The 26,308-nt window shown below is 31.3% G+C and overlaps 2 protein-coding genes across 12 annotated transcripts in view; one reads left to right on the top strand and one right to left on the bottom strand.

Annotated features, from left to right (window-relative positions):
- Positions 1-25,128, top strand: part of LOC106464238 (serine/threonine-protein kinase PAK 3-like) — a 71,962-nt gene extending 46,834 nt beyond the window's left edge. For 4 of the 7 annotated variants that reach the window (XM_022392202.1, XM_022392184.1, XM_022392198.1 and 1 more), the window contains 3 exons: positions 605-801; positions 2,813-2,950; positions 4,118-8,126. In XM_022392202.1, the coding sequence (XP_022247910.1) occupies positions 605-801; positions 2,813-2,950; positions 4,118-4,201 (419 nt within the window). In that variant the 3' untranslated portion in view covers positions 4,202-8,126. Of the gene's footprint in view, positions 1-604; positions 802-2,812; positions 2,951-4,117; positions 8,127-14,436; positions 14,529-22,676 lie in introns of those variants that run through there. The other 3 variants (XR_002611758.1, XR_002611759.1, XR_002611756.1) reach the window with 3 other exon arrangements.
- LOC111087037 (cation channel sperm-associated protein subunit epsilon-like) overlaps positions 14,593-26,308 on the bottom strand; it is a 55,264-nt gene continuing 43,548 nt past the window's right edge. For 4 of the 5 annotated variants that reach the window (XM_022392230.1, XM_022392212.1, XM_022392219.1 and 1 more), the window contains 3 exons: positions 25,213-25,399; positions 20,930-21,099; positions 15,237-16,019 (listed from right to left, as the gene is read on the bottom strand). In XM_022392230.1, the coding sequence (XP_022247938.1) occupies positions 15,803-16,019; positions 20,930-21,099; positions 25,213-25,399 (574 nt within the window). In that variant the 3' untranslated portion in view covers positions 15,237-15,802. Of the gene's footprint in view, positions 15,041-15,236; positions 16,020-20,929; positions 21,100-25,212; positions 25,400-26,308 lie in introns of those variants that run through there. The other variant, XM_022392224.1, reaches the window with a different exon arrangement.

The raw sequence follows: 26,308 nt of genomic DNA, 5'->3' as shown, positions 1-26,308 counted from the left end.
TGACACACAAAAATCAATGTTTAACTGTGTTTTTTAATATTTACTTTTAAATTAAAAAGTGAGTAAGGTATAATACTAAAAAGTTCATGAATGTTAACTAACATAGAAGAGTGTAACCAACTGTATGCCTGAGAATATATGTTTTGTACATATAACATTGTACAGTTAATGTTTTGAGTAGACATTTATTTTTCTCTGTTAAAGGAGCCTTGTAATTTGTATCCTTTAAAGCCAGATCAAAAATATTGTATGATGCACCTAAAGTATTGAGGGTGTAACTGTGTTCCATAGTGTCCACCACCAATGTGGAGTGTTGACAAGAAAGGTTTCTGTTCTCCTTTTCAGCTTGGATATCTTTAAGAGTATGTTTAAAGGTACCTTCCAAATTAGGTATCCTGACTTCTAGACAACTAAAGAATGGGGGAAAATCAGCATTGTCAGTTACTTTTGTATTGACATTTGATTTGAATGTAAACATCACAAGAAAAGGAAGGATTCATACCTGTAATTACAACATCTGTATTTGTCTAGGAATTCATTATACAGCTTCAAGAAGTGTTTACTACTTTATCCAATCTTAACATTCTTTTTGGTTTATTTCCAGCTGATTTTGGGTTTTGTGCTCAGATCTCTCCTGAACAAAGTAAAAGGACAACAATGGTTGGCACTCCATACTGGATGGCTCCTGAAGTTGTAACTCGCAAGCAGTATGGTCCTAAAGTTGACATCTGGTCACTTGGTATCATGGCTATAGAAATGATTGAAGGAGAACCTCCTTACCTCAATGAAAACCCCCTTAGGGTAACTGATCAGTTTGAAAAATATGTAGCTACAATTCATGTCTTTCATGTTAATGTAAATAATATTCTAAGAAAGAAGCTTTAAAGTGAAAGTAAAAACTAAAATTTGTACATCATTATAACTAAAGTATGTTATTTGATGGATTATGTTTCTACGAGATACCTTTTTTTAAGATTATGTTTGAAGAAATTGACAAAGAGGTAAGGAACTTTTGTTTTGCTGTAAGTCAATTGATTATGTATTCTCTCAGTTCTGTGTGAAAAAAAATTAATAGAAACCTTTCTGAATTTTGCTTTTATTGAAATGAAGTTGAATTAAGATATAAATTTATTTAGGAGGCTTGTTATAGGTTTTAAGCTATCTGTTTTCAATTAAGTAGAGTAGATGTGTCTGAAAACAGTTAAAAGTTAACATCATTATAAATTAAGAGTAGGTTTGATGATATCATATAGAGATCATCTAGTTTTTATCTGCGGCTCATGGAATGGTTCTGAGTTGTTTTTCTTTTGTTTTTTTTCAAGTACAAACTTTTAGCTCATACCTCCGTCATCTCTTGACCGATTTGAGATGTAATTACAGTTTTGGACTCAGGAAGTCAGACCCTTTCAATTGATATATTTGACCACACCAAATGTCTCATAGATTAATTTATTCTAATCCTGCTTTAAAGAATTTCAATTTGAGGGTAGGTAGGTAGAGATCCTGATGAGTAACAAAATTGAATTTGGTATACTGCATCCCATGCTTGGTATTGATGGCATACAAAAATATAGCTAATAAATAAGGAAAAAAGGGCTCATAGATTGATTTACTCTAATCCTGCCCTAAAGAATTTCAAATGCCACAGCTGTTGAGGATTCCCTCCTGTTTCATTTGTTACTGCTTTAAAAAGTTTAAGAAATATCTCATAACATTATACTCTATAGCAAGTTGAAAATATTGAAATTGGATTACAAAAGTCAAAATGTGAACAAGATGTTATTCATAAATTTTGCACCTATCATATTCTGTTTTGTTTTGAAAAAGTTTATATCAAATATAAGAAACTAATCTTTTCATTGTTAAATGTTTCAAGATTTTATATTATTAGTTTTCTACTGAGACACAAAACAACTATTACATTTTGAACAATTAATGTATTATATTCTCAAAGTGGTCAAAAATGAGAAAACAAACACGTATAATCAGTTTAAAATAATTAGATTATTGCATATATTTAGTTTCAGTTCAATAAAGTATGTTTAATTTCACTTGTAAACAAAGTGTGTACAATAAATAGAAGCCTGTAGAAAACTATGGGGAACTTTTTTTTTTTTCTTGAAGACAATTGAACCTTCAAACTCGACCCACATAATTCTTCTTGCTGAACGTTTACCTGAAATGGTTCCTGTTTTTGTCACATATCAATGATTCTGCTATGATTCTTTACCACCTGTTCCTTTCAATATTAGTTTCAAGTTTAATTGTCAAGAAAGTTTTTTTTCTATTTATAATAAGATCTGATTGATCATACTGATATTGCTTGAGCATCAGAGGCCCCTTATATGGATAATATGCTGAAATTATTTTAATTACCGATTTTATTCATTCTTTCTTGTTTACTACTGTAATTTGTAATTACTTGTAAAGCATCCTGATACTCCTCTTATTTTACATCTGAAACACAAATTTCCGATAATAAATACACAGTTCTATTAAGAGTGCCCTTATTTCTTATCAATTGCTTTTTACCAATTTGTTGGAATAAAACAAAATATCTTTCTAATGCATAAAGTATACTGCAGCTAAACAAGTTCCTCAAGTATAACTTGCAAAGTGTTCTATTTGTAGAAGTTTATTTTTGGTTTTCAAGATTCATTAGCAAGAGATTTTTTGGAGAACTTATTTTTTAGGCTGTGAGAAATTTATGTGTGTATACCAAGTTTTGATGGTTCTACATTTTATTATTGTTGGAATTTTAGATTTAGTGTGATGTTCCTAGTTAAAATTTTTACTTTATTATTGTGTCCAGGCACTTTACTTAATTGCAACCAATGGAAAACCTGAAATCAAAGAGAAAGAAAAGTTATCACCAGTCTTCCAAGACTTTCTTGATAAGTGCCTGGATGTTGATGTGGACAAACGATTTTCAGCTTGTGAATTACTTAAGGTATGAGTTTGTCAACATGTACCGACTTATAGTTGGAAATTGGAACATTTAAGTGCTGTTAATACTATAGTTGTTTGAAGGTTAAATATTGCATAGTGTAGTAGTTTTCTTGCTTTTTTTTTTATGCTACACTGTAAAGACATTTGTTTCCTGTTAATATGAGGTTAGAAATTGTAGATTCCCATATCAGAGTTCCACAATCTAAAACATTAGAAAGGGAAATTTTTATAAATGTACCAGTTTGGGTTTCAACATGTATTGAGCAATATAAAATAAGTTTATAGCATGATGAATTTAGTGGTTACCAAACAATTACTAAAATTTTTATATTTTGTTTTAGCTACAAACATTTTTAATTATTTAAAACAAAATTGCTTACAACTTTCAAAATGTAAAGTATGGTACAATGGTTCTCCATTTATAAGTTTATAAGAATGTCAAGGATTTTTTTAAACATAGTCAGCTTGGTTGAGAATAACAACTCAGTTTCTATTGTCTGGGCGGGTGATCCTTGTATTGGAACATTAAATGTTTATCTACGTTTTCCAAAAGTACTTCTGAGCAAACACAAGAACTGTTTGCTAAGTTAAATACTTTGTACTTTCAACCTTCTGTAACCATGAAAACATGCAGGATATCCTCAAATCTGAAACCTGAAGAACTGGCAGCTGTTAAAGAGTTCTCTTAGTACAAGTAATGAGCAGCTGTTAAAGAATTCTGCCACTACAAGTAATGATTATAAAGCTTTATATGACTTGTTGTAGTTTTTGGATGTATACATACACGTGCACACACACACACAACTTATACATCATTTTGAAATAGTTTAAAGCTGTTTAGTTTCCAACTAATTTTACATTCAGGTTTTCTTTTTCTTGGTTTAGTAAGTTGTAAAATTAAATCACATAATCTCACATGAAATAAAATCTGTATCATCACTAGGCACTAGATGAGAATTGTACTTTCAGAAGTATCTGCTTAGATAGGTTTCGAGGTAAAGAAAACCTGCATGTAAAATTCGTTATGTACAACTATTCAGAAGGTAATTATAATATTTAGCTTTCATGGGTAGTGTTGAAGTTCTTTTACATTGTATTTATTAGAAGAAGTATGGGGTTTTAATGTTTTTGTCCATTCCTCCTATGAAATTGAGATTTTTCTTTATAGCACCCATTTCTGAAGCTTGCACGACCTTTAGCAAGTTTACATCCACTCATAGTGGCAGCAAAAGAAGCAGCAAAAAGTCACTAGAAATACAAAGATTTTTCATCACTCTTGGGAAGATTTTTGATAGTATGGTGTTGTTCTATCTGGTAAGACATTTTTACCATTAATAGTTTTTGCATTGCGGGTGATCTTCAAAGAATTGTTTATGAGTTAGTTTTGGGCTGATTTCTAAAATACGACGAACAGAGTTAAGACTAACAGGTCAACTTCTGCGATAGACAGTAACTTGAGCCTTAAAAACCAGCATTTCAGTAAAATGTTGGAATGGGTGTATGCTCTGATGAAACATCATAAGTCAAGGTTGGATACTGGATAAAAACCATCTGTCTCTCTCTCTCTCTGTATTTTAACTGGTGATAAATTGTTCAGGAACATCCTGCTACTTGAAAATGCTGCTTAAAGAATGATTGAGAAAACTCATTAGCTTCAGTGGCATTTCAACTTCTCTCTTAGTTAGATTAATGGATTCAGAACTTTGTTGAAGCAAAAAAATGAAAACAAATCATATAAGAAATCAAGGAATATTTTACTCTTAATAATAACAGTGATGCTTAAAAATTTTTATTGTGAACCTGCCAGTGATGATTTTGAAAACTGTTTGTAGTGCTTCTGAAGTTAAAAACTGTTAATATTAAAAAAATCATGTAAAATGAAAACATTAGATAACAAACTTCATATCACGACAGAGTGGGAACTGCAGTTTCGAACTATCGATCTACGCAAGTCAGTGTTACAGATTGCCACCAAGTGAAACCAAGGAAGAAAAAAAGTAATGCTTATGAAACCCTGATTTTCACCTAAATCATTACTTCCTTTGCATGTTAGCAGGTATTTTTAGATACCAAAAATCAAATTTGGACATTAGGAAAGTGTGAACTACTGTTTCTTAAACAAAAGGAGAATTGAAAGAATACTGTACTATGAATTCTGATTAAGTCATAATTACTTCATCAGTGAGACAAGAATGAACTCCATTATAATCTAAACAATCAAATTGGTGAAACTTTTTTTTTTTTTTGGTTTGTAAAATGGGACACAAAAAATGTAAAAATATTTTGTCCTTGAAAGGTCTGGATTTTTCTCATGTTTATTATATATATATGTTTGCCTGTAATGTGAAATTATTGAGGTGCTGTTTTAACATATAAGTAATGTACGTAAAGAGTGATATTCAAGAGATGTTGATCGTCTTCCTACTGATGATCTAGTAATCTAGAAGGTAACTTGATTTTAAAGCTAAATGAGCACTTGACGAAAAGAAAGCATTCCTTTGGATTGTACATTATTAATCAGTCCTTTTCATCAGAAAATATTAGCTTTTTAGTATTTACAAACCTCCTTCAGTAAGCTTTTATACATTGTTCATTCTGTTCATTTACAGTTTTTAATATTTATATGCATGGTTCCACAATAATGTTTTACCTTGATGGCCAGTTGGTGTTTACAGACTTATAGTACAATGCTAATTCCCAGCTGTAAAATTTATTTATTAATATTTTACACTTTCTGCTGATTTTATGGTTCTGACTATTATAGTTCTGATCGTATGAAAGTGTATTTTGTTTTTGGTCTTATTTTTTAAGTAGTGGCTTGTCATTTTTGGTTAAAATTATTTAGTAATATCAAGTGAAACTTCATGGTAGTATTTTTATTATGTGCAATTGTTATTACATTTATCCTTACTTTAATACTTTGCATTTTATTTTAACATAATTGTGCTTGACAGCTGATATTTTTAAGAGAAAAAAAATAAATAAAAAAAAAGTTCACTTGGATATTCAAGAAGTTTCATTGATGTTGAATGATATGCAGTCAAAGGTAGGTGTATATTTATAAAACCACTGGAAGTACATGTTTCTTCCATTTTAACTAGTTTCAGTATAATTTGTGAAAACGTCTTTCGTGTATTTCATTCTTTTAGAGATCTGTACATGATGGTATAATGACTAAGGCATGAATTTTGAGAAATTTGTGTGGATGACTGAAAGTATCAGACTTGTTTGTTAACCTACAAGTAGTGATTATCAGTAGCAATTGTTTTGGTAATACTCTTGAAAACATTTTAAAAAAATACTTAGGTGTAAATGAGACAGAGAAACATGGTATGGCTGTAACAAATGCAAATAGGCCTGCCATGAACTAAAAGCCTACTTAATGCTTTCTAACTTTAGTGTTGTTAAGCCTTGTGACCTATTCAGAAGGAAGGTTTTCCAGACATACCTTTAAATAACAATTTCGTTTTCAGATTGCAAAAGGATGCATGTGTCATCAATTTGGTAGTGATATCTTGGTTTAAAATTCTATATATATGAATGGAATTTCTTTTACACACTAGGTTTCTGTAATAGTTGTTGTAGGTATTTATCAAAAGCTCTCTATGGATACATAATACAGATTATTGTGTTCCACCAGTCTGTAAGATGCATTCAAAGTTAATTAATATTGTTTATTTTTTTCTAAATAATAAAAACAAAAAGGAAATGATTGTAGCAGGTCAGTGAAAACATATTAGCTAGTATGTAAAATTTATAGCACTCCTGTACTTAACAAGCTCATTAGCCAGATTTATGGAATTGACAATTTTAACTGTAGTAGATTTTCAGAGATAGCTGATCAGATAGATATATGACCCATAGTTATAATCTAATGTTGACAATTTAGCCTTGTTATTAATTGCATGTATTTGACATGTACATAAAGTATTACAATTAAACTAAAAGCATCAGTGCAAACATTTCCTTCAGTGGTTGTACTGCACATTTTGTACAATGTTTTCTTTTTCCTCCAATTGTTTTTTAAACCTATAAGGTGATTCAAAGTCATGCATTTACTTTATAAACAGGACCACCCCCTTCCCTGTGATAGTATATGGGAGATCCTTCAGTCTTTCAGATATATTTTAGACTGAAAGATAGTATTTGCAGTTACTTTTCAGGGCATAGTTAATGTTCTCTCTGTTCTCTATAAAAGCTCAGCAATACTGATCTCTGAAAGTATGAATTATATCAGTCTCCATTATTACTATATAGTTTGTCCTAGAAGTCAGTTTCCATACACATTTACAGAATGTGTTCAGGCAACTAATGTTTGAGACATCACATAAATTAAAAATTTCTCTAATCTTTATAATTCTGTTGAGTTCAATGCAACATCCTATATGTACCAAAAGTTCTATAAGAGCAGCTTAATGTTGACAACCAAGTTTCTTTTTTGCTATTTGGTTTAGATATATGTTGCTTCCAAAAAACAGTTTAATCAATATCATTAATGTAATGGGTCTTACATTTGTATTTCTCATAAGATTTTAAATTATCTTGTGAAATTTGTTTTTGTACTTACATATCTGTGCTACATTGGTAAACTATATAATTAAAACAGTTTTGGTAGTTGTAAAGAGCCTTTATTTTATTGAGAACATAGAAACAGTTTCCATTTCCCTGATGTCAGATTATAATTTAGTAAAGAAAAGGAAACAGTTGATTTACATCCATCTAAAACCCTTTGATAAAATATTTTACTACAGGGTAAGTTTTCATCCAGAATGAATGTGAACTGAATCAGAAAGCACTTTTAACTTTCTTAGCTGTTTCTATTTTCACATCAAACATGAATTTATGTTCATTTACTCTCATTTTAAGCCTTTCGAGTTAACTTGCAAACCATTTATACACACATCAGGACTGTTTTGCCCATTTCAGGTTAACTAGTTGGCATTGAATGAGTGTTATATCTTGTGCATGTTTTATTTTAATACTTCCCCATCAGGTAAAAATATAAACTAACTGCAATATCTATATAATTAATATGTTATACAGGTTATTAGAAAGGCTTCTAAGTTAATACAGACTTAAAGTAAATAAAAGATAACTATAAAAGTAACGTGTCCTTACAGGTTCTGTAAACATTTGAATTTTAAGTCATGTCTAAAAATAAAAAAAAGTGAGTGCTGTATTTGTTCAAAATAGTCTTAAGTAAAAGTAGTTGAAAATTACTAAAAGGCTCACATACCAAAAAGCCCCAACAGAATTGTAGATTATTAACGAATTTTAAAATTCATAAGATATTATATAGTTTCAAATATAGCTGAATACACTTGTAATATACTTTTTATATCATGTGGAAGAGAGCTGCATATAGACATCATAAACTGCCACATAGGACATATTACATTAAAAAGTTGTTTACATTTATATCAACTCTGTGTCTATTTAAAAAAAAACATATTCAAATAAGTTTTATTCTATTCTTCCTGTAAATATCCTGAGTGCATAAATGTGTAAAGGAGGACAGGTAAGATCGATAATAAAAACAGATTTAGTATTCAAGTAGTAAATCATTGAAATACATATAAAAAAAAAAATTTACAACAATTTCAAATCAATGGGGTCACAGAAACAAAGTATTCAGATAATTGATATTTTTTCCACAGAGGGTGCTGTTGTGTACAAAACATATTTTTGCATATACAGATAAGATGATTGTCAGAAGTCATTTTAGTATGTTTGTCTACTCCAACTATAAAATAATTTAATAACAATATAATTATATTTGAATAATTTAACTTTTTACAGTATTATTTCTGGGAAGAACAAAAAATGAATTATTAATGGACAAAGTAAAAATACCAGAATTTCTTCATCATTTACCTTGACACCAAATCCGTAGTTTTGTGTGTTCAAACTATTTAACAGAAAAATGTGTTCATACAATACTTCATGGCATACATATATCTAATCAGTACAAGTTAAGGTCTGGTTGAAATATGGGGGTCAAAGGTAAAAGAACCTATGTGAGCATAATGAAGTAAATATTATAGTCCAGTGAATTTGAGCTATTTAAGAAACATTTTTATTTATATGATTTTATTATTCTTTTCTATACATGCTATATATAATGTATGAAATTAATTTCATCTGGGTTACCTTTGAACTTGTAAAGGTCGCTTTGGATGATGAGTTTATTGTGGTTGTCTCTTGGTCTTTTTTTTGGGGGGGGGGGTACTTTGTCATTTAATGTTTTTTTATTATTGTAGGTGGTATAAGACAAATTTGCCTAATGATTTTATTTATGCCAATAATATGGAAAACTTAATTTATGATTATCCCTAAAAAGGTGATTTGTAACATAATGGAGCAAAAACCTAGTAGACTGAAGCCTAAAAGTGAGAATAGACCTTGTGGTCCTCAGCAGAGAAGAATGACAATGCAAAATTTTAGTGGTACCCCTTTCACACATTTCTTGGTTAAACTCCAGCTTACATTCTCTTAAAGTGCATACAAATACAAGAGATATGTACATACATTATAAAATGGAATTTCATACGAAAAATTATTCCTATCTCAAAATCTAAAATCTCAAATACTAAACAGTTTTGTATTAAAATAATACTTGCTAATAAAACATTCAACTATCTTGTTATCATTAACCACAATCCCTATATCCAAACAAAAGTTACATTCTATGTACTGACAATTCTGAGCTAACTCTCTTCAAGGCTGGTAAGAGAGAAAGACTGGCTCGGTGAAGCCAGTCACCTAAATAACACCATAAAGCACCATCACCTACTTTTTTTTTTTACTTCCTCATTTTTAGCCTTAAATGATTCCTATTGTTCCATCCATCTTTGCTAGTGATCAAGACCATTGGACTGCTGGCTATGTTGCTTGCCTTCTCAGCAGTGGTATGGACAGATAATGTTTTAAGACACTATTCAAGAGAGTCAAATAGGTATAAACTAATAAGCAGTGTGGTAATTCAAGGATAAACCTAGACCACGGTTGCTTATTCTCAATGAAAACAGGAGATTTGTGGATCTAAGAAGCAGAAGGGCAGGTGAAGCAATTTGTTGCAGGTAAAATGAAAGATAAGGTACAGTATTGAAGTCTGAATGGATGTGAAAAATGGCAGATTGAAATGCTGTATTTAGTATTGCTTTACGAGTAAGGAAAAGAAGAAACAGAGTAAACTGTATTGAGAATTAAGGTATGCTGAAATTAACTTAATTTGAGAGTAAAATAAAGTTAAAGTTAAAATGGACACAATCAGCAAGTAGAAAACACATTGAAACAATGATGGAACTTGAACAGCAAGTGTTTACTCTCCTGATCAGAAAATGAACTGTCTCCCTCAGTGGTTGGAATGAGTGTAATCTGAAAATTCCAAAACTATGCTACACACAATACCCATTCTCTCTTAAGCTTACAAATTAGACAAATAGCATGGTGACGTTTTCAAGATATCCCCATACACAGTCAATAGGATACAATGCAACTATCCCAAGAGACAACAGATCAGCACCTTGACTAGTCAAGCTACAAAAGGTAATGCCTCAAGCTGTATTTAACACAAATTCTACCAGATTTAGGATGTTGTAAATCGTAACTTAAAAAAAATGAAATGTTGTAGATTAGAAATATACATTTTTAATGAGTAAGGTATGTAATATTTGCATACCACAGCAGTTAAACCTATTAGTGTGACTAGTATTATTACATTATTTATTGGAGAGTATAGGCTTCTCCTGGATTGGGCACTGGTCTTTGGTTAAGATAAGTTTAAAATTGGTGTTGTTTTATGTTATGTTTATTCTTAACTTTATGTAATATTAGGTTACAAGTTTTGAAAATGTCATTTTTTTATACAGAGAGTTGAGTATGTTATATTAAAATGATTTTGGAGTCTCACCACATCGTTACACACCATGTCCTCATGTTTTGTCATACTCTATTTGATGATCACTCATCATGACAATAGTCTAGCAGCATAGTTTCCATTGTAAAGCACATCTTATGATCTTGAATAAGTTGGCAACAAATTGTCAGTAACACATTAAACCAAGGAAACTGCAGACTTGTCATTTAATCACAGGTTGAGGCATCCTGTAATGCTATGATCTTTGCAAGGTTGATAGAAACTCAATCTCTTCTCACAATATGATAAAAAAATTGCATCTACATTCACATTTCCCTGATTTCAACTTCATACCTGCCATTCTTCTCTGTTGAAGTACCACAAACAAGTCTTTCAGCAGCAGACATGAAAGCATGGCTAAACACCATCAACATAGACTATCTTTCCCACAGCAGCCCTTTCAGTGAAAGCTCCATTAGCCTCTAAAACGTAGTGGGCAAATTACATAAACTGAATGGCATTATGTGAAACTCGTACATACCAAGTGTTGAAAGAAATTTTGGGCCTAATCTTGTCATCCATTTTGACTTGCTGGTATCCAGATGTCAGGTCTAAGATGTTGAACCATTGGTCACCTTCCAATGTATCCAGACATTATTCTGTCCACAACATCGGAAAGGCAGCAATGCAAGTTACTGTATTCACCCATCTAATGTCAACACAGAACCTTTAAATGCTGTATGATTCTGCTCTGTTTCAGCAGTGGTTACATCCTTAATGCTACAGGGAAGCCTGCACAGTGGTTGTTTAATCAGAAGTGTGTTGTTTGTGTTTATGTGATAGTAATTTACTATTATTTGACAAAATTGGCCATCTGGCTCCCCCAAATACTTAAGCATATTTAACCAAGTCACTGAAATTTTACCACTATACTGAGTCCATATTGTTTTCATAATTCTCAACTATCAAGTTCAGATGTTTGGGCAGTCATGTACTCACTCTTAAACATGACCCAACTGTTGCAACCCAGCATCACCATTAGCCTCAGTCACATCCACCTTTCTTACCATGCTGATGACCATTCCAGCTGGAAGCTGAATAATTGATTTTTCATACTAGCAGAACAACTAATGCTACTTGCTTTCAGGACAAGAGATGGTGAATTTCTTGTGTGAGTTCTATAACAACATTATACAGCATCCCTGCACTAGATCCCATTAGCAGTAAACTATGAAACATCACTTGTATATACGGAGGTACTATAATTCTCTCCACCACATACACTCATGCAGTCCATGGTCAGCATTGGATAACTCTCCTGTGAAACATCAGTTCACTGAGTGCACAGGCAAAACTGACTAATAGTCTCTGCAGGAAGTACTTCTCAAGGTTGCCAGTGCCAGAACAGGTGTCTACCTTCATTATTTCAGCAATTCCTACTAGACACAGTAAGAGATATGACTCTCCATTCACATCTAGTCTGGTCTATCTCCATTTCTCAGAACAAGTTCAGTGTCAACTTTTTGAATTGGTGGCTTTGCTAGGAGTGCCTGATATACCATAAGATCTTCCAATGCCCTGGCCACTCATGTATTAACAAGGAACTATCTCTTATCTGTGTACTTTGAAAAGCATGTACAAAGCTCCAGACCAACTCTGATAATTGGGATAACTACCAAACCTTTTGACATAGCTATTTGTTGCACTCCTTCAGTTAGTGGCCAGGCCCAACTTGAACTGTATTTGTTTCCCATAGGTGGAGCATCAGCAGCATCTACCACTTGCTGTGCCATCTGTTGAAACCCATAACCTTGCTGCATGGCAAGGTATGAGCAGTCACTACATCTGAAGTATATATTTATTTCTCCCATTCTGAGTGATGTTTGGGCAGGGGCTTCATAGGCAAAGGCATGAACACCATGGGAGAAGTAGTTAGCTCGACCTGTTCACTAGAATCCAGATCAGGCTTGACATAATGCAGGTACTTTGGAAGGATGGTCTGTTTGAGGTATTTTCACAGCAGGCTTTCTCCTCTTCTGCAACTGGCTTAAAGTTACCACCTTATAACTTTACATAAAATGCCACTGTAAGGGAGAAAATAACTCTGACACCCAAGTGATGTTTCATTATTCTACTGAGTAGCCCCTCGATGAAGTTATCAATGAGATTATCCTCACAATTCACTTAGGCCATTGCAGAATAAGCCTTAAAATGTAAATGGTGCAGGTCATCCATGCAAGCATTCAAGTTTTCGGCACCATCCTTTTTCCAAGCCTTAAACTCGGCCTAATGGATTGTTTGATTTTTTACTGCACTGAACCACCCCCAGCAATGGCTGTTTACCACTCCCAAAGTTGTGTATCATTCAATGGTTCAAAAGAATCAAGACCTGGACTGTCCAAACTCAAGATCAAATGTTGTACTGGAAGCAATCAAGATCTATTTTCTCCACACTCTTGAATTTTGCAGGCAAGATCTGCTTCACCTAAATCACAGGGATCTGTGGTTGTATTCAAAGCTTCTCCCTTACAGATTCTTGGCCAACACCTGGCTGAGATACCCTCAACATCAGGGGTACAGTGTTAGGATCCAGACACTCAGACTTGTCAGTGAGTGACAGAGCAATGAGTTGTTTGCAGGCAGTTCATGATCCGTAGTTGTCCTGGCAGGATACCTTCCAGCTCCAAAAGTCTAATGTTTGCCCCATTGTTTACCATCTTCATCTGCTGGTGAAAAAGCTCTGACTGGAAGATTTTGTTTATGAACAGCACTTCCAGTCTGTCTCAACTGGTCTTGGGTAGCTTCAACCAGAGCTGGGATTGTATTAAGCTGGCTGACAAAGGTGTAAGTCTTATACAGACTGCTTAATATAGTATTGGACTCCCCAGATATCTCATTGTAATTAAGTACTTTATGCTACCAATAAAAATCGAAATTTATACCCTCTAAGTTGTGAATTTCACACTGCTCATCTGTTAAATACTCTGGAAATTATACCAACAGCATTTTAAATAAAACTTTTGAGTACATAAAGTAAGGTTTAAAAGTTGCTTAACATTAAATCCCATATGATAGCTTTAAAAAATATTTAACTTTGTTTTCATTGAATAACATTTAAGTTACTTCTATTATGACAATTTTTTTTTATTTACAATTTGATAATGTTTCTTTCATCTTGATATAACTAAGATTTTTAAATTAATTATTTATAGTTTGATGAACATTTCACTGCCTCTTCAAGTTTAATACATTTGGTATACTATGCTAGGTATGAGCTTATACCACTAAGTACTGTTTATTACCAGTGTTTTATGACTATAATAAAAAAAAATATACTAAATATTTTTAATGTAAGCCAATCAATATCTTATCTGAATGACAGATTTCAGTGAATATTCTATTTTAAGGTTTTAATGGATCGTCAGAGAATTGGATACTGAGGTTTTCGTAGATTGTCAAAATTGTCAGTACTTTGTAAATTAAAGGAGGAACTTGACATAACACTTACAAAGCAACATTATTGCTCTCAAGATGATTAAAATGTATTTTTTATTTTTGTATCTACCAGATGTCTTTCATAGGATTTAATAAAACACTGTATCAAAATATACAATGGCATTTTCTTCAAGGAACTGTGATAAAGAAAATTCCATTGTCAATAGAAAACAGAGAATGGTGAAGAATGTTATTAGTAACATATGTCAATAGAGAGCATAGGAAAGTGAAGAACATCATTAATAGAAGGCACGGAATGGTAAAGAATGTTATTTGTAATATATATATTTATATATATAGCAATAGAAATTAGAGGATAGTGAAGAACATTATTAGTAATATACATTAATACAAAGCAAAGGATGGTGAAAAAAGCCATTAGTAACAAAGGTCAGTAGAAAGCGGAGGGTAGTGAAGAATGAGGAGATTTCTAGGATGTTAGCACTTCTCTTATTATTAATGAACTGAAAGAAACTTATATTGTGCCATATTTTGTATCTAAAATATTTACAGTTTGATTGTGGGATTCCTAGACAGTAAAATGTAGTAATAAGAAAGTATTATATGTTTCATCTTGATGCTTCATTTCAAGAAGAAAGATTACAGATTTGATTTTTTGAGATACTACTAAAGTCTAAACACTTACAACAGATTCTAACCTTTTCATTTTTAAATTCACCATGGTACACTTTATTTATGGAAAATACTGTACTTATCTTTACTTTCAAAAGTTGCCAACTAAAGAGAAAAAAGAAAAAAAAAACATCACTGTGGTGAAAGCAGTTACATGTTTTCTAATGTGAATCTAATTATTTATAAAAAATTGCTTTTTCACTGTTTAGACCAATTACAAAATTGCCAAAAAAACCATGATGTTGAAATATTAGTCAAAGAAATATCCAGTATGTGTTAGTCAAAAAATATCCAATATACATTCAATTGGAACTATTTTATTTTACTTTTTGTACAGAATATCAGTGCAAGAAGTTTGTATGAATTATTATTAATATGTACTATGTTTTCTAGCTTGAAGTGAAATTTCTAGCATATTTTTTAAACATTAATCTTAGGCATCTGAGATAGTTATGTCAAGTCTAAATAGCTATAGTTTAAAAACTTCTGAAAACTAAATAAGTTTAAGAAATTAGTAAGTTGTTTAAACAAGAAAAAGTAGTACAACACCTTTTAAGCTTTGAACAACTATATATTCCATCAGTCCCTCCCTGATGGAGCAACTAATCAGTGCAAAACAAATAGTTATGACAATATATTTAAATCATTTTATGCTTATTTAAGGAATTACTGTAGATTATTATGAAGGTACATACTTTATTATTTATCAGATTTACCACCAGTCTTAATCCCATTATGTAATATTGTTTTAACTTAAAGAGAAAAAAAAAGCTTTAAAAGAAGTAACTATATTTCACATGTATGATAGCGACTCAAACTAACAAAATCAGCACTTGCAGTTAATTAAAATTTGATTTAGTGGAGCATCTATTTTTCCTTTTGCTTTAGTATTTCATCCATGATTTGCAGCTTTTTTTCCACTCCAAGTTTATATTTCAGAGAATAGTAATGAATGCAGAAGCATACTAATATACTGATAGATAAATAAATCAAAGTGGAAAATAGGATCACAAGAGTAGGCAATATGTGTTTGACTGGAAGCCCATGAATTATAACAGCAAACTTAGTTCGAAGGTCACAGTAACTGTAAAGATAAAAATAAATTACTGGAACAAACAGTTAACATTCCTTTAAAACCTAAGACTATAAAAGCATATGAAAAATATACTTTTATGATATACTAATTTTTTTATTACAAAAGAAAAAATTAACACGTTTTCAAATGTTTCACACAGAAACAATTCACAGTATAATGTGAATACATCTACATTTATGAATTTTGTTTCACAAATTTGATAACTAATAGATTCGAATTTTTATGCATCATTAGTCAAAAAACAAGTTAGATTATTATTATTTCTTTTTAAATCAACATATGATCTCGAACATACATTGATTTAGAAAGACAATGTTGATTCTGCAAAGATGAAGTTTCAATATTTAAATCAGAACATTAATAGCCATTACTTGTGAAAGTTTCTGAGTCTATAATCACCCAAAATTGAAAAAGTTGAAGTCCAGTGAGATGAAGACAAATCCCTACTTTTTTTTTTTTTATGGGTGTGTTTGGCAGAGTGGAGGACTGACTGATGGTGTTTTTATATTGAGTAGGTAAGGTATATTATATTTTTTTCTATATTACTACTTTCATTAACAGTATTTGTTAGAATGTTTAATACATCTAATTTTATTTTTATTATTATACTTTTATTATAAAGACTGTTTTTGGAATGCTAGCTTAATATGTATTTAGGCCTAACCTTAATTTCCAAAGTTGGCCAAACTTTGTGCGATGTTATTGGGATTATGCCTGAAAATATTATTAACATTAAAGTTACCAAACTGATGAAAAAATGCATTCTAATTATTACTAATATTAGGTTAAATTTTAGTTTCAATCTAAATAGATAACTGATCAGAAGTTAATATTAATTTCTGATAGTTTATATTTTGTTTTACAGGTAGGCTTGTGAAGTTTAATTGCAATAGCTTAATTTCATTGACAAAATCTAAGAAGGAAAAACTATTATATTTTGTTTTAAGTTAAATTTTCCATTGGAAAGGAACAATTATTTTTCCCTCATGAACACAAGTATGGAATGTTTTTTTAAAATCCTACCATTTTTATACTTTGGTTCTTATCACCAGTGCTAATGTAGATGTCCAATGTAAGAGAAATGCTGATATTTTTGTGTTTCACTTGAAAGTATGATCAATGTGCTAACTTTTAGTAATAATGATAATAATCTCGTACAGTGACATTAAAATGAATATTTACTGAAAAGTGGCTAAAGTCAGTTAATATTTCTCTTATCCATTTAGGTTCAACACTGTATAAAAAACAGTTGAAACTGATCCTAATTTTGTTTTACCATGGTTGTTTAGGAATTGTTAGAAAAACTGCTAATACTTTCCACACCGTATATCCAGAGAAACTTACGGATGATTGAATAATTCCACTTAATAACAGGAGATTTGGTTAAGATACTACTTACAGAGAAATGCTATATCTATGAGTAACCAAGTCATGAGAATGGATACAAAATGAAACACTAAATGAACAGTATTTATTTATCTCACATGTAAAACATAGTGTGTGTACTTGCTTTTAGTTAAATTGCTCAAGCTGAATCCATGTACCATAATAACTAAATCCAACATTCCTTACTTTGAAAAAACATTGTATTTACCCAGAATGATAAGCATTTTTCATGTGACTGTTCATTATTAATCAAACATAGGTGAGGCTTTGACCTCGAGATATTATCTGACTACCATTGAAGGATGCTTCAATATCCTTGCACAAACTGCAGAATGGCAGTAATACCCCCCCATACAGGCATTATCTATTTAAGAATAATAAAGTCAGCTAGAGTGAAACCACGTAGCAGCATTCTCAGTCATGAGTTGTGTGAAATGTGCACATACTCAAAAGTAACTGATAAATTTAGAATAATACTATATGATAATACAGAGAAGACATAAATGCATGGTTATATTAACATACCACAATAATATAGCAAAATTTAGATGTTATATCTCGATACATAATTTACTAATAGTGCATAGACAAGGAAAAAGGTAACTGACATTTTTCTGACCTAATTAGTTCTTAAACAATAGATTTCATACATAGAATTTCATGTTTTAGTGGAGAACACACAACCATTTTAACAGTGTTATTGTGTTTAACACTTGTAAAGACCATTATGTTTAATTTATTTAATAATTACTTTTAACATTACTCACAAGACTGAAATGATAACACTGAATATATATATATATATATATAGGAACACACATGGAACTGCAACAGAACCCCACAAAGCGTTTGTTTGTTTTATAATGGAGCCACATTGAACTATCTGCTATGTCTGCCATGGGGAATTGCATCCCAGATTTTAGCATTGTACCTTAGCCTACGAATGATTGCAAAATGGCAAGTCACACTGAAAACAAGACATTATAAAAATAATCCAATATGAAGTAGACCATTTTAATATTTTAAATATCATCATTTACCAGGACTTGCTTATAAGTTTCTGGACTTTCCAGGTTTTCCTTAATCAGTGCTAATAGTGTATAATAATAATGTAATAACCTTGTTTTATATTTTAGTATTTAACAAATCCAAGTATAAAAGCTATATATGTTGTACTATGTTCTATCATTGGTTGGGTTCTATTGAATTATTTCATAAAAATAATGCAAAATTTAATCCACACAATAATACTGATTTAACTGATTTGGACACTTCTTTCTGATATGTCACTGTGAACCTGTTGGATAAAGCAGCTACTAATGCCATTAAAACTGGTCCTTTTAAATGGACAGCAAAATGAATAGCTTGTTGTTCACTATTTTGCCTCTTTATTCTGGATGTTATTTCAAACTGAACCTGATAAGCCTCCCATAGTACCTTTCCATTGGTTTCTCAATTGGACAATGTTAAACTGCCCAGCTAAATTCTAGAACTATATATGATAGAGACATAGTTGTAAACCAAACAGGTATATTCCATATTTTGTAGTAAATGGTGTTTTAGACTGGAATTCTTAGGTAGATGTAGAAAGGATACATGGCTATTTTGATCTTTCCATTTATCAACTTATTTTCCAAATATCTTATTCTATCTTTGATGTTATGTTCTACCTCACTGATCTTGCTGTTATAATTTTTTCTGCACATCTTCATTTTTGTAATTTCATCCTTTTCTGTATTTCATCAGTCTTATTGTTGTAATCCCTCTGTACTTCCACAACACATTTATTTTCATTTCTAAACATTATATATTTTCTTTTAATTATTCTCTTGATCTACTTTCTTATTCTACTTTTAAATTTTTCATTATTTCTAATAATGTTTCATTCTCAGTTTGTAATTGGGTTGTCATAATTGTGAGGGTAAAGTTTAGTCAAAGTTCAATTTTATTTTCACCAAAATATTCCCTCTTCTGACACCAGTGTTGTAACACATCCTATCATTGGGTGGGTTCATTTGGTAAACAATAATGGTAAGTCCTGTGCACATAATCATAAAAATTTATTTGTTCCTAAATATTATTTGCTACAGGCTATATTCACTTTGATGCAAGCTGTAGGCTTAATACACTGAAATTTTCTTGAATGATAACAAATGGTGACTAATTAATCTACACATGGCCAGGTGGTTAGGAAGCTCGACTCCTAATCTGTGGATCATGGGTTCAAATCCCCATCCCACCAAACATGCTTGCCCTTTCAGCCATGGGGGCATTATAATGTGATGGCCAATCCCACTAATTGTTGGTAAAAGAGTAGTCCAAGAGTTGGTAGTGGGTGGTGATGACTATCTGTCTTCCCTCTAGTCTTTCACTGCTAAAATTAGGGACAGCCAGCACAGTAGCCGTTGAGTAGCTTTGTATGAAATTCATACAAAACCAAAGCACTTAACTTACGTATTAACTCTTACTGAATAACTTTACTTGATCTAATTTCTCTCCATCAACAACTATTGAATATTTCACTGAATTCTTAAACACAGAACTAACTGCTCCTTCATTACTTGTATTGATAACTAATGTAACAATTTAGATATTAGTCAAAGTTTCTTGATTATTACTATATCATAATCATTAGCAGCCCCCCCCCTAGCAAAAATCAAAATTACAACAATACTGATGTTACCTGTGTCTAACTAAAAAACACAAAACTTACAGAATTTCCTTACTGATTAATTGAAAGATGCTTTGTTTATTTTGTTTTGAATTTCACGCAAAGCTACTTGAAGGCTATCTCTGCTAGTTCTCTCAAACTTAGCAGTGATAGATTACAGGGAAAGCAGCTAGTCAACACCACCAACTCTTAATCAATGAATACTGGAATTGACTGTCACGTTATAAAACTCTATGGTTGAATGGACGAGCATGTTTGGTAATGGGGATCCAAACCTGTGACCTACAGATTGCAAGTCAAGTGTCCTAGGCACCTGGCCATGCCAGTCCTTGATAGATACAATAACTTCTGCTGTCTAACACTGAAATGAAACACTCGTAGAATATTCAATAACTTATTAATCTTTCATTCATTGCTCACTACTCTTTGCTAACTGGTTACTGATATTTATTAAGGATGTACCCTTGTTTCTAGTTATTGCCATCATCAAAAATGATGAGGCCCCCCAGCAAACAACTAAATCATAACATTGAAAATACAGCTAACAACATATGCACTTCTTTATTTGTATAAACATATTTTTGAGTCGCATCACAGATAATAATTCTTTTTCCATACCCCAATTGGCAGAGATATATTGTGATATATTTGTTTTACATAAAACAAGCAAAGTATTCCGAGACTTTTATGACCCACTAATTTTCATTTTGTAATTTTTAGTACTTACAATGCAACATACACACTGAATAAACATGCTTAACATAATTTTCTTTAAATGGACATTTTTAAAGTCAAGTGTTGGCTAAATAATTTTTTTTTAATTTCTATCATTTGCACTAACCTCAAATTTGAATCCATGACAATTGCCTCAAAAACATAAAAGTTAGCAGATTCAGAACTCCACAAAAGTTTGTTATCAGCAGCACTATTCAAAACCTGATACTCAATTGATAGGTCTGCATCTCTTAAAAGTTGGGATTCTGGTCCTTCCACAAAGCAGCTTTGATAGTTCTAATTTGTAAAATATATTTGAAGTAGAATAAGATATTAATAAACATAAAACTTTTTTACCCCAAGCTAAAAGGTTTATTAAACCTCTGAGCTAGCTATACTGGGTAATTAATTCTGTATGTGTTGCCCAAGAATGAAGGTGATTCGTGATAATGACTGTTGAAGAAAATTTGTAAAATTGACTGATGGTCATTTACAGTGCCATTATTTTTAATAAGATGTAAATGTGTGAAAGTACCAAGTAGCACAACATTTTAACAAATTTTATATATAATCAAAAAAGCTTAACGTATCAGAATGCTATATTACAGCTATATTTAACTGAATACAGGATGTATATGTACAAAGATTTTGTTAGGTTTAATAACAGATAGCAGTTTTTAACTAGCTGTAAAGTATGACAATAAAGGATATACCTAATTTTCCTTCTTTATTTGGGTCGTAATTAACTCTCTAAGACTTAAAGCAATGTAGGCTTCTGAAAGGTGAAAAATCCTTAACATTTATCATAGATTTTTTATATTGCAAGGTGAAAGCTTTCCAACAAAGTAAAATTGGGATAAGATTAAAAACTAAAATCCAAAATATTCCTAGTATAAAATAATTGAATTTTGGAGCATAAAAATAATTTCTGAACAAAGAGAGCTAGCTGGACAAGTCAGAACTAAAAATTAATGTAGCTATTTAATAGACCAATATAACTAGGAGTGTGGACATCTCAAAACAAAAACTTATAATTATGATTAGAATGCATTGATTCATCAGTTGGGTATACTCGATGTTATGGATACTTATAGCTGAAATCTCAATAATATCTCATGATAATTAGTGAAAACAGTTGTTATCACTCTTCAACTACATCAGTTTCAAAGACTGAAGGACAAGATTTGAATATCCTGTTTGATGCTAAGACAACACCTGCTGATATATTCTAACTTGCATATATATATTGCAGGACATACTACAGGTTGAGAATTAAAGATACATAGGACATGAAATGAATTGTATAGTTGGGTGAAATGTATCTTATATTAGTTTAGCATGGCTAGAAAATTAAAATAATTTATATTCACCAATAATGTATCACAATAATCAGTGAGAACAGATGTTATCCAGGGTTCATACAATTTGGTCAAAGAAGAATTCCATGACTTTTCTATGACTTTGTTCAGTTACAAGCTTCCTACCTATCAACCATCTCAATTTAGTTTCTTATAAGACCTACATTGAATAAGAATGTGTGCTTTTTCTGTTATATTAATGATGACTATGATTATGAAAAACTAAATAAACACAAGTTACAAGCAGGCTATGTTATCATGTCAAGTACAATTGTGTAATTACAAGCCTCCTACCTGTCAGCTATCTCATTTTCATTTTACTTTCGGACAGCATGCAGAAAATCAAATTAGAACGTGTTTTCTTCATATTTTACATTTAGTGCCATGCAGACATGCCTGCTAATGAGCAGGAAGTTTATAAAATTCTAGTTTCACATTACATTACAATGTGTATTGCTGTTGTTTTTTAAATGTTTTTAAGTTCTTTGATATTTTCATCCAGTTCTTCTTTTACAGGTTGCAGACTTGCAAGTTTGTCTTCAGCCAATCAGAGCAAACTGTTTGATTCATTTAGCAATCAAGGTCAGCTTTCATGTGCTTTCAGCCTTCAAAGCCAATTCATCAGTTGATTTCTCAAGAGCATGTACATCTTTCTCAATGTGGTGTTTCTTTTTCTTTAATTCATCAATTTCATCCAGGAGTGGTTTTTGCTTTCGTTTTCCTTGCATCTCTTTTCCTCCTTCAGGTAGGTATAGTACTGTTGCCTTGCACCAGCTGCATGTTCTGCATCCCCCCAACTGAACTGAGATGGTTACATAAAAGGTTACATACATATATTTCCTCTTGAAGATCTTCAACCTCAATCTGATGATTCACTAAAAAGCCACTCTCCACTGAGGCATTCCCATGTGACAGAAGTAGCAAGACCTGCACAACATTTTAAATGCATTGCTGCCTACCATTATTTCATAGAAAACGGTATCCACCCTACATTTAGCATAATCAAAATCTGTTAATTCTAATTTTCTGTTATTTACAGTGTCACTGATGTACAGCCTGTTCTGCCCGAGTATGTCATCACAGCTGTTCTCATCAGCAAGAATTTGTGGTACCTTTTTTAAGCTTTTTCATACATGATTCCTGATCCTTGGCCATTTCACATGGATCCAAGCATACCACATTGTACATCAATGTGTTCTGTAGGGGAGACTTATCCTATAACATAAGCACAAGTAACAGCAAGCACTCTTTACTCTCCATCCTAAATTGAAGTTATCTTTTTTTCACTGATTTTCTCATTTGTCACCAATTCCTTCAGTATCTTCTCTGTCATAAATCCAACATCTACAATGGCAATAATGTATGCAACTGCAGGCATGTTTTACTCTAATTACAGTGTACAAAAATACAATTCACCTTTTAAAACTTGAGTTATACAAAAGCTAATTAATTCTGCTGAGTATGCATTTTAGTAAGCCAACACTGTACACTACTTAAAAATTCAAATTAAATAAAAATAAATACAGATAAATTACACTCAAACCAGTGTGTTATGTCAGTCCCTTCTACTATATAAACAGAAACTCCCAATTAAAAAAATGAGTCAATTAAAGGAAAAAGCCCCAATTATACAAATACTGTAGTCTTACCCATGTCTCTTGCTTCCTAGTAATTAGCAGTGAATAAAAGTTTGGAAAGTCAGAGGTCTGCCCTGAAGACTTTTAGTGATTCTTCATTTGATATTTACTTCCTTGTATGGCTTATTACCCATCAGGTAATGAAATGCAATCCATTATTTCACCTAAGCCTTAATTTGGTTAGTACAAGTTTTATAGTTTGTAGCTGCTGTGCTCAGCACTTTCATTCATCACTTTTTCTCCAAACAACTTTATATTATTTTCAGATATTTAGCATAAAAATGCTTCCTTATACATTTCCATAGTAAGAAAAATTAAAACTCTCTAACATAGAATTGAACTTATCATCACAAAAACAACTTGGAAATACACCTTCATATTATCTTCGTTTTTTGTTTCTTCAAAAATTATGAGTAATTAACTAAGTATGAAAATAATGAAAGGAAGCTTAGAGATGTTTGTAATTGTTGAGGATCTGAAAATACGATTTTAGTAACTGTATTATGGAACATGCCACAAAAAACAACCTTTTCTTACTTGAAATGTTATCCTTTATAGATGTGATTAAAAGTTATATTTATTCATATATATATATATGAACAAAAAAGTTAAATGAAATCTTTAAAGCTCTGTGAGGTTTTGAATCAAATGAACTTGAACACAAAATGTTTTTGTTAATTGGTTTTAATTCATCATCAAAAGTAATTATGTGCAAACTTAGTTAAGCTAATTGCTTAATATTTGTGACAAAATCATGTAAGCTTCAAATATTTTTAACACTTCTCTTAATTTGTCAATTTCAGATTTAAAATCAGAGATTCCTGAAAACAATATCTGAAATTTATGCAATTTGTATTACAATTGTTAGGCATTTTGGTTTCGAGTGCTTTCTCATCTTGTATTAATTTTTTGTTTTGAACAAGTTAAAATACTGTTTTATACTTTCATTGTTTTACTCATATCATGTCCTTTGCATTTAGTAACTCAGAAATAATGTAATAATTTAAAGCTTTCATTTTTGTGTTCAGTTAACTCAGTGATGGCTCTACAGTTTGTAAAAGCCTCTCAATCAACTGTTGAATACAGTAAAAAACTCAATTTATATGATTATTTTTCTTACATCTGTAAATTTTTGAAGTAATGGACAGAAAATACAGTAAATAAAACTACCTCACTAGACCAGGCAGAATCTGGATTACTAAGGAAAAGAAAATACAGTAAATAAAACTACCTCACTAGACCAGGCAGAATCTGGATTACTAAGAAACATAAAATACAGTAAATAAAACTACCTCACTAGACCAGGCAGAATCGGGATTACTAAGAAACATAAAATACAGTAAATAAAACTACCTCACTAGACCAGGCAGAATCTGGATTACTAAGGAACAGAAAATACAGTAAAAAAAAACTACCTCCCTAGACCAGGCAGAATCTGGATTACAAGAGTTGCACTTCTTGATCATCTCACTCCAGGACTGAGGTTTCCATGAACAACCTGCTTTTTCCACAGTGTTAGAATATGCAAAATCTTCATTACCATGTATCTCATGAACTACAAAGTCCACGCTAAGTAGGCCTACCTTTTTTCCATTGCTCATGCTGGAAAGTTATAAGAAATATAACTATAACATCTTTATTTAAATAAAAAAATATTCATTTGATTAAGCACATAATCTGGAAATTAATTATTTATGATGCATTATTGGTAACAATGTGTCTAAACATATTGCTGGCCAATCATAAAAATCAAAGACTGATGAGAACTAAATGAGTAGAAATAAACTTATTTTTATATAGTTACTACTAAATTAAACATTCGGTTTTCAAGTTATGCATATCTAAATAAATATCATATAATTTTTGGTTATAAAAAACAATCTTGTTTGTAAATTTCCTGAATTTTAAGTACAGTTTAAGTATACATATTATAGTTGCACTTGTTTTAAAATCAATTAATTTTTAATGACACAGAAGCTTTTTTTTTTTTCCTTTTCACATAGCTGTAAAGTTAATTTTATTCTAACCCTAATGAATGTGTAATACTGATCATAGCTTTATGATCTGCTATGTTGTTTTAAAGCTAATCAGTTATCCTGGAAACTTTCGTATGAAAATAAAAATGATAAGAACGGTGAGACTGGTCTTGGAAAGAGATGCATCCCATCATTAAATTTAGTTTTGTTGAAATGTCATCCAACCTTTCACAAGATTTAATCTACACACTGCCACTTATACAAAATAATGATATTAAGAATTTTAGAAGATTGACTTATGGATTGTACATTTATCTATAAATCAGCATAGAGAAGAAATGTATGCATATTTTGTAATTTAAATAGTATGAACAATACATTTTTCCTAGAATAAAACAATCGGTTTTTCTATTTGAAAATTACTTTCAATAGTTTCAGTTGTTTTTATCGACTAAGACAGAAGTAAGTAAATAATTCGATGACGAGGAACCCACTTTGAAACTAATAATGGCTGGAGACGGCTTAAATGGGTAAT

Source organism: Limulus polyphemus, unplaced genomic scaffold, assembly GCF_000517525.1.
Source record: "Limulus polyphemus unplaced genomic scaffold, Limulus_polyphemus-2.1.2 Scaffold58, whole genome shotgun sequence".
NCBI lineage: Eukaryota > Metazoa > Arthropoda > Merostomata > Xiphosura > Limulidae > Limulus > Limulus polyphemus.
Note: the sequence above shows the minus strand (reverse complement) of the source record. Positions and strands in the feature narration are given on the sequence as shown.